This window comes from Alligator sinensis, unplaced genomic scaffold, assembly GCF_000455745.1.
Source record: "Alligator sinensis unplaced genomic scaffold, ASM45574v1 scaffold169_1, whole genome shotgun sequence".
Taxonomy (NCBI): Eukaryota; Metazoa; Chordata; order Crocodylia; family Alligatoridae; genus Alligator; species Alligator sinensis.
In genome coordinates, this window is record NW_005841924.1 from 197,880 (window position 1) to 208,047 (window position 10,168).

At 40.6% G+C, this 10,168-nt stretch overlaps 1 protein-coding gene across 1 annotated transcript in view; it reads left to right on the forward strand.

Annotated features, from left to right (window-relative positions):
- The window catches only part of SFRP2 (secreted frizzled related protein 2), a 4,903-nt gene extending 3,561 nt beyond the window's left edge, over window positions 1-1,342 (forward strand). Inside the window, exon 3 of the mRNA XM_006019139.2 lies at window positions 306-1,342. Within this exon, the coding sequence (XP_006019201.1) occupies window positions 306-610 (305 nt within the window). The 3' untranslated portion in view covers window positions 611-1,342. The remainder of the gene's footprint in view (window positions 1-305) is intronic.
- The last annotated feature ends 8,826 nt before the right edge of the window (window positions 1,343-10,168 follow it).

A 10,168-nucleotide genomic window follows, 5' to 3' on the forward strand; every position in this document is an offset into this window, starting at 1 on the left:
GTGCCAGGTTACAACTTAACACATATTTAATGTACAAAATGTGCCCTCTCTGGGTTTGCAAATGCTGGAGAAAAGGAGGGGGAAAAACCCTAAAGTTGATTCAAACTGAAATGACTCGCATGCCCTTTGTGGCTTTAGAAATGGAGCCACCTGCTGCCCATTCAGTCAGCCCCTGACAGTTTAATTAGCAATAGAAGACCTCCCTCCCCAGGTCTTCTTTATGTACACTAATGGGAAAAAAAACCTCTCAATCTCTCTCTTTCTCTCTCCCATCCCATCACTCCCCCTCCCCTTCCCCCTATTAGCCCTGAAGATAAAAGTGAAGGAGATCGCCTACATCAATGGAGACACCAAGATCACCCCTGAAACAAAGAGCAAGACCATCTACAAGCTGAATGGGCTGACAGAAAGGGATCTGAGGAAGATAGTACTCTGGCTCAAAGGTGGCCTCCAGTGTACCTGTGATGAGATGGATGACATAAGCGTACCCTACTTAGTGATGGGACAAAAGCAGGCTGGGGAGCTGGTTATCACCTCACTGAAGCGGTGGCAGAAAGGGCAGCGGGCTTTTAAGCGGTTCTCCCGCAGCATCCGCAAACTGCAATGTTAGTCACTTTCACTTTAGTCCCTTCCACCAGCTGCCCCCAGTCCCAAGCTCTCCGGGCCTCTCGCACCTTCTCGCTTCAGCCTTTCTGAACCTCAAGATATAGCAGGCACGGGAGACAATGGCTGTTTGTTTGGGGGGAGGAAAAAAAAAAAAGGTGGGAAAACCTACTCAAATTTTGTAAATATATTAAAAAGTGTAATAAAAATCGTGAATATTTTTGTGAAGTATTAAAATATCTTGCTTCAAGCTTTTTCTTTTTTTGTCATCCTAGGAAAGCTGGTCAATTTTATATTGCTACATTTCTCTATAGATGTGTGTACATTAGAGTATAATGTGAAATAGTGACTAAAGGCACAGCATGATGGCAGCTGACCACTCTGCCTTGTGTTGGCCTTGCACATTGGGTCTGATTTTATTCTGAAATGGCATACCATCTAGTTTAATGCTATAACAGATGTTATAATGACTGCATGTGGTACCTATGCATAAATAACAGCATATTAATCACTTTCCTATTTCTTTTCTACAAACCTGAGCCCTCTCCAAAAAGGACCAGTTTTGTCACCAACTCATCTAAATGCAGCATTTTTTTTTTTCTTTTTACTCTGCAAATTAAATCATTTGTAGCCAAACTGTAATATACCTAGTGGTTAACCTGAAAGAGTTGTAAAATATTGCTTTACTCAACCTTGTAAATACTCCAGATAAATGTTATATTCTTGTATATAAACTTTACATCATGGTTTACCTTTTGTCTTTTATTTGTTTTGAGGTAGGTAGATCTTTACAAAGTTTAAAAATCTGAGAGAATCAGAAAGAAAGAACCACCACAACTAATACAGCAAAACTTGCTCCAAGTGTCCCACCCCTCATTAGATGAAAAACTGCTTTAAAAGATCCCAGTAGTGGTAGTCTTACTTCACTAAAAATCAGTTGGATCCCAGGCAAACTTAAAGATCCACCCATGATACTGTAGGATTGGGGACTTCATTGACCCAATTTTCAGCATGTTTCTTTTCAATCTCTTCACAGCAACCTATTTTCTGCTGCTCCTTTGGGTGGTGACTGTTCTGCCTCAGAAGACTTTGCTCTTTATAAAGGCAAAGTGACAATGACTCACTTAGTTCAAATGAAACCTATTTTGACAGTGTTACACAGATACTACAGCAACACTGTAGTCCATGTGTGAACTACCTGAAAACTTCAGAACAGGTAATGGTGAATAATAATTAAAATAGTAAAACAAGATATATTTCTGAAAATGAAGTGATAGATGTGAGCATTTCTATTTAGCTATAAAATAAATGATCATGTAGATCACCTAAGAGCTTAACAGAGAGAATGCAGCTTAGTAGCCATTCTCAAATATTTAAGAGAAATGTTTTATTAAGTGTATCTTTAGATAACACAAATACTGATCTTGTGTTATATTAGGACACGTAGGTACAATATTCTGGGTTTTTGTGTAAATGAAAACTGAGTAAGCAACCACATTACTTTCTGACATTCAGAGGCCGCATCTACACAAGATGCTGACTGCAAAGTCATCATTGCACAATCATTTAGTACTTGTTTGTACAAGTACTAAATGACTGCGTAGTAACTGTAGTTACTGTGCAGTAGCTTGTTACTACTATCGGGTACTGTTGCATCGTACTTCCTGCCTCGCTATGCTACTGCACAGTAGTCATGAGCTACTGTGCAGTCAGCGTCTTATGTAGATGTGCCAGAGGGATTTTTTTTCTTTCACCATTTAAGGTTAGGATTATAAGATCTAGTCCATAGACTTTGTTATGAAAAATAGATCAGATCTGTGGACCCTAACAGCAAGGCAGAACTGTCCTTTATTGCTTTGAAATCACTCCAAGCCAAGCAGCTTGCACCAGAACCCCTTGAAGGTACATTCCCACAAGAAAATATTTGAGGCAGATAAATTGCTGAAATTCTCTTATGACTTCCACTCCAAATGTACATGATTTTTCATTAAGTAAATTCAAACCTTTCTGTATTATAACACTATACAGTAACAATGATGTGGTGATCACTTTACAAAGTCACTAAAATTCAGATAACACACAGCTGTACCTTTGTAACATATGGCAACACAACAGTTCCTAAACTGGCTTGTGCTTAGATAAAAACAGCTAGCTGAACCTGAGAGGTAGGAGGTTTTGCTAACCAGCAGAGGAAGACTCTGAGATGATTTTAGCCATGGTGTCTCCAGTGACTGAAGATGTACAACCCCAAATATTCAATTCAGGCTGTCCATTAAAAGTACTTGGTTTTCTGCCAATGCAAAAAACTCATATACCAGCCATAAAATTATCTTAGCCATGTTCTTGAAGGCAATCACACAGAGTTCAATAAGAGCACAAGAGTCACTTGTGTGGACAAGCCAAAGTAAGCCCAGGTCTTCCCTACAACCTTTTGCTGGAACAGCTGTATTGATCAAACATGTAATAGGATGGGATCTACAATCAAAACTTTTCTCTGTCAGCAAAAAATCTGTTATGTGGACCCAGTTATACTGATAAAGTTTGGTTTGTGCCAAATTTGATGGGGACTGAAATAAGCCATTATAGCAAAAGTACAGTATAAGCTATGTATACATTAGGAGCACTTTTATCAGTGTAGTATAAGGATACATCACTAGTGGCAGTCTTCCAGAAGTCTCAGCCAATGAAATTATTCAGCCAGGGGTGCACTGTGGTGGCAGTGGAATTGTTTATATAAATACGTAAGCCAAACTTAGACCAGCATCAAAAATATGTCATTTGATTCTTTTTTCCCCTGATTAATTCATGCATCATGACATTTTAATGACACATTAATATACCAGTATCACTCACCCTACTGAAAGGAAAGGTCCTGTCAGTATTTGTACTATACATTTGGAGTCCAGCCATTGCAAATTCAATTTAATTGAAAATTAACTTTAAAAAGTTGCAATCTTGGAACCACCTTTTCCCCCTGACATGTTTTAAGAAACCCACTCCACCATTTTTTTTCCTTTCAGGAAACCATCTTGTCTGACAATAAATGGAATTCTTTAATTATACCAGAAGCAGGGATTTTTTATGTTATCTTTCATTGGATCAACTGTAGACTTGGGAAAGCTGTTGGACAAGTGTTTGGCTATCAAGTTCCTGAGGTACCCAAGGAAGGACACATGATGCCTGAAAGCTTGTCCAGCAGCTACCCCAACTATACAGTTGGTACAATAAGACATATCACAAAAAATACCCCCTGCCTCAGATATATTGAAATTGCCTTTTGTACGCTTCCTGGACCATCACAGCTACAACACTGCAAATCCTACTATAGTGCTGAGAGTACCAGGCAGGAGACAAACAAATGAGTAGCTGAAGGTTATGCAGACCTGTGACTTTGGATCAGGGTTGGAGAATGTTCATTAGTTTAGACTTAGCTTTCTTTCCTGATTCATATGGTTGCTACTTTAACTAACAGGGTTACTTGTAAATGATTTAAAAAATGATTCACTCAGGTTATCTGGGCAAGAGAAAGCTGCTGGCTCTCTTCTTGTGGCCTCTGGACAGGGCAGCAAAATTATTTCCTATACAGAATATGGCATGGCCAGCTGTTGCTTCTGTGACTTGTTTCTGTCACCTGCTAGTATCAGGCTGACTATACTAGCTTTGCATGCTTGTGATGTTGCTTTCTGTTAACTAGTGCAAAAAAAAAGGGGTTGGGGGTATAAGGGAATTTTTATTAGTAACACAACAAGAAATCCCTCATATCTACTGGTAAAGGCACTTGTGCTTGGAACGAGGTTCATATTTCTAGTCCCCAGGTATGTGCAAGTACATACTACCTAGAAACAAATGTAACCATTATCCCCATTTTATAGGGTAAAAAATTATAAAGTGGCTAACTAGTTTAATAAAGGTCAGACAGCAAGTCTATCATAGTCCAGGAAGAAAATACAATCAGACAACTAGCCCCTTGTTCAAACTACTTGACAAAATTAATAATAAAAAACAAAAGTTGGAAAGGGAGAAAACTCATGTAATGAGACCTAACAATAATGCTTGAACCCACAGAAAAACTCTCTTAAGAAGTCATAAAGTACAATTGTACACCCTAAATGTACAATAAGCCAAAATGACTTATTGCATTAATGATAATTACAGTAAGATGACTACACAAAGATTGAGATGATTAAAATACCATAAACATTAATCCTTTTGGGTTCTTTTCCAACTATCAATTTTAGTGCTAAAACCACCAGAGTATATCCTGGTTGCATACACCAGTTTCCATTATAAGGAACACCATATATAGCCACATTATGGTTCACAGATTTAGGAATGAGGGTAGGGAAGCAGCAACATAATTGAAACCCAACACAAATAGTTTGATTATGCAGGAAATAAATTCCAAAACCAAAGCACAAAAGCCAGAAGTTTCTCCACAGTTAGGCATGGGACTTCCCACACTGAGTCACTGTGGGGTGACACTTTATTGTTCTCTGTCATTATTTGTTAGACTCAGGTAAGGGAGAATTAATCCTTTACAGGCAGTTTATCTGCTTTTGAGAGTTTGCTTAGGATCCCTAACATATAAGTGGTCTTTTTGTTATGTGGATTTTAAACCACATGTCAGGATGAATCACATTTTGTTGTAGGGCTATGAAGACTCCCATCACTAGGCGCACACAGAACTATCAATCATTTCTATTTACATTGAAGCACAAATCTGAATTTACTTAAACTAAGTTACACTATTTGTCAGGACTTTCTCTAAGTAAAACAACAGTTGTTTAAGATATAGCTCAAGATGTGATGGGTAGAAAAAAAGTTTTGAATCATAGAAATAGAGGAACCTGAAATTCTGACAAAACAAGAAAATAAAAAAATTATATAAGAAGTAGGGTTTTCTTCTTCATCATCAATGTCAATGGAAGAGAATATTAACTCTGACAGTCCTGCCTAGCCTCCCTGTTCCTTTCAAATGCCAAATACACTAACATTGCACCAATTTCCAATACTTTGACTCACCTTGATAGCCATATATTCCGCAATAATCTCAGTGATGTCAACTCATCTCTTATGGAGTATGGATTTTCTAAAGTCCCTAAGTGACCAAATTCCATTTAAAAGAAGTGACACAATAAAAGCATTCACAACACCATGCATTTTAGCAGAAACGTATATTGACTTTCAACACAGGGTAGATTAATGTTGCAGCTAGCTGGTAGATTGAAATGAAGTGGGATATATATGAAAGCTTCAGAAAGTGCTGGTTTCACAAAATGTTTATGATATAACTGAAATTTCCCTGTTTCCCCAATTATATAAAATGCTTATTGTGGAAAGCATAGGAGATAGCTGTATTATTTTTATGAACATTGTAATCACCACTGAATATGAAGATGCCTACTACATGAACGCAAAGAGTTAACTTAGTCACAAGGGGTTTATCCATCTGCAGGAATTCAGACAATGGCTGCAGACAGTCCAATCCCTGATATTTAACAAACAATACAACGATGTAGAGTTGGTGTTTTGTCTAAGCCCAAGGGGAAGCACAACCACCCCCAGTGTAGGACAGTACCACGGCCCAAACAGAACAATGGAGACTACTAGCCAAAGACTATTGACTTGCTAATGATGCTGATCTGCTGTCACGCACACAAGGGTCAGAGAAAGGAAAAGCCCAAGGAGGAAGACAGGAAGAGACAAAGGTGTTGGAAATCTGTTATTAAAAGGAGAGATCAGCAAGGAGAGACTGGGTTGGACCAGAAACAGAAGACAAAACTGAACAGCTGCATAGCACATGCTGAAAGATCCTGGACTTCCTGAAAGACACCCAAAGCACTCTCAGGAGTGGGGAGGAAACCAAGACATTGGGCTCATCTACACATCTTCATAGCGATGTGCTACGGTGACATAGTGATCACGTGAGTCTACATGTGACTGGCAGCTACTTTACCATAGCGGCACACTCCCCCATTTTAGTGCACTGCTACATGAAGTAGAGGCAAAAACTAACCATAAGCTGCACACACGGCACAGTATGGCCGGTTATCACGCTGTGTTTTAGTACTTCCAAAATGAAGTATTAAAGCACAGAGCAGTAACAATGTCACTGTAGATGCCCCCAGTGTCTTGCATGCAGGTATTTATTTTTCTATAGTCCTTTGTGATCTGTCTAGGGGCAAAGTATGTGTGGTTCAGAAATTTTTCAGCAAAGTGTGTGCATCCTTTGCTTGAACTGTCACATCATCTTTCAAGATACCCATGAAATGAAGAGCTGCTGAGGGGACTTAGATAGTGAGGATTCTTATAGGGTTAGTACTAGCCCTGAAGCCTTCTGCAACCCAAGAAATGGCATCAGTATTGGCGTGTGGCTGCAAGGACAGATGTAGAGCCTGTATCTGGATGCTGCCCAGACCTACTAAGCTTAAAGAACACATGAGAATAAAAGGCAAGATCTCATACAGCTGTTCGGTAACCATTCATGTAGGGGAGCTTAGCCAGGGATGTAACACTTTTAAAGAGAGGTGAAAAAATAGTGTTCAGAATTAGAGGTTTCTTGGCCAGAACAGATAGATAACAGCAGTACCAAGGTAGATGCTCACAGTAGGTGTCTCATCGCTAGGTTGTGGGGTAGCAGGTAATACTGGTTTTTTGTAGCAAATGACTACCCTGGAATACTTGTCAACACTAGGAGTGAGCAAAAGAGGCCATATTTGATTGGGATTCAGCCTGAATCAGGCACAGTGATTCATTTCACTGATTTGGATCACTGTCCCCGACTTGATTTGGCCAAATCCAAATCTGAAGATTTGATGCTGATTCAGAGAATCAGCGATTCGGCCATAGACACAACTTTAAATGTTTTTTCTACATATCTCAAGGTACCAGGTGCAGCTCATGAATGCTACGATGGTGGGGCAGATGGAGCGTCCCACAGGAGTGCAGGGGGGAACCCGCATGCTCGGCAGTGAACCTGGAATTGCATTGCAAGTACTTCCGCAATTGGCCACGCGGGGACCCCAGGTGCTCCCCCAGACCCAGGGGGCACCAGTCGCCAAGCCAGGAGGGTGCAAGAGGGGCCCCTGCATGCTCCCTAGAGGACCCAAAAGTCCTTCTGGTCCACTTGCAGTTCTGCTGCCCAGCACACTGGGGAGCCTCCCGCACTCCTGTGGGACACTCCATCCATCCCACCATCGCAGCACTCGTTAGCTGCCTGGTACCTTGAGGTATGTAGAAAAAATATTTAAAGCTGTGTCTATGTCCAAATTGTCGAATCTTTCCGAATCGATTCAGAGGGTTTCAATTTGATTCAGAGAGATTAAAGGGTCTCCTGATTCAATTCAGAGACTTGGCCACTGAATTGGGCCGAATCGAATTAGCGACCGAAGGTTCATACAGCCTTAGTGAACGCACAACACTAATGCTCGTGTAGTTTTACATCATTTTTTCCCCAGGGCTATGCTATACTGGATTCAAACAAATTACATGAGTAGAGGGCTGTTTGTTGTGTTTACATAAAAACAGCATAACATATAGTTTCATAGTTTCATAGTTTCTAGGGTCGGAAGGGACCTGGGCAGATCATTTAGTCTGACCCCCTGCCATGGCAGGAAAGAGTACTGGGGGTCAAACGACCCCAGCAAGATGGTCATCTAACCTCCTCTTAAAAACCCCCAGGGTGGGAGCCTGCACCACCTCACTTGGAAGCTGGTTCCAGACCCTAGCCGCCCTGAAGAATATCTAGAAGAATAATTAGTGTTACTATTTCAAGACATAAACCAGGAATAGCCAGTTGAGGTAATTGTTCTCAATCATATAGTGATGGAAACTGGCTAACTACAGAGCTGGTCTAGGTCTAAGCCCTCTGAAAAGGACAGCATGGGCCACATTTATAGTAAGTGATAGAGACTTGGTAGCAAAATATGTTGACACACTTGTCATGACAGGCTGGCAGGAAACATTCCTTCATGTCAATCTTTCAAAGTGCAAATGGAGGTTGACTTCCAGCCTCTACAGTTTATTTCAAAATGTCTTACCACATTTGTACTGGCAGCCAGTTCAATCCTACCCATCAATGACGAGTTTGATAATGTTTGGCATTCCCCAGTATTATGTCTTTTTAGTCTTGTCACTTAGTGGCATTACAGCTGGTGGAAAAAGGCTCGCTTATGGACCTCATGTTTGCTTGAACTGAAATGAGAGACCTATATAACCAAACACTTGGCACATTCTTAAGGTCAGTCCTGGCCTGGTACATCCTGGGAGTCTCACCTTCTGAAGCATCCGACAAAGACAGGATGCTATATTTCATATCACTTTAAATATTTGTATTTGAATTGGTGGGTCCCAAAAAGATACAACAGCAAAGGCAGCAGATATCCTTAGCTAAAATCTACAACATTTCTTAAAGAACAAGACAAGTACCTGGCACAGGAAAAAAATTAAGACCTTTTTAAGCATAAAAAGATGACCATGACCAAGGAATATTTAACTTTTTTTTATTTAGTTTTGAAAGCTTCCTCAAATAAACATGCTTTCCAGGAATAGCTCCTTTCGTGTTTAAAAAGATGAAATGGCTATGGGCATCAACAATGATCTTAGACAGAGGTTACCATGAAAATGCTTGTTTGTCAAATTTTCATCTTGTGGGAAACTTTTACCTTAGGACTGGGTGAATTTTCTCAGTGAATGGTCTGTTGTCTGAAAACACAATTGCAAGTCAACTGACAATGTTGTGAATTCAAGGCAATTGAAAATGTTTGTGAATTCAGGCTGAATTCACCAAATAGTTTTGGTCCAATAAACAGTGGAAACAGTGAAATGCATTGTTCTGACATTTCTGAAACAAACCATTTCACTGTTTCAGGTAGATCCAAGGCACTATATCCAGCCTTGGTTAGAAGTCAAAATGACAGGCAGGCTTTAGCACTGCCCACCCGGTCTTCTCCACCCCCACCTAGCCCTGATTACCAAGGTGGGCCTGGCTGCCAGCAGCCTAACTACCCCCAGATGGCCCCACTTACCCAAATGTGTGGATGTCTAAATACTAGCAGCTGACCCCACATTATTCCTTGGGCTAATCAGAGCACAGATGCCTCCCTGGATAGTGCCTCTATACCTAGTTCCTCTATGCAGGCCAGGTTCAATTGCCAGCTCCTGACTCCAGAACAGATCCTTGTTTCCTGACCTTGCCTGCTCATGACTCCAGTGCCAAGCCCCAATTATCCACATCCTCATTGTCCCCTGACAGCCCCCCAGCTATAGGGACCCCCAGCTTTAGGTTTAAGATCCCCCATCTGCTCAATTCAGAAGAAGATTTGAACTGATCTCTTCCACTTCCTAGGACAATGCCCTAACCTCCAAACTGTAGGATACTCTGGAGTGAAAAAAATCTCAGTCTCTCTCATGTGGAGCTGTTCTACTTCACACACAAAACTTAAATATCCATTGGGAAAGTGAGAAAGAATTATTCTATAGCCCACAACCATGGAAGGTATTTAGTAAATGAGCACTGGAGTTTCAGTTCTAAACCCAAGGCATAGACAAGTATTGAAAACAAAGT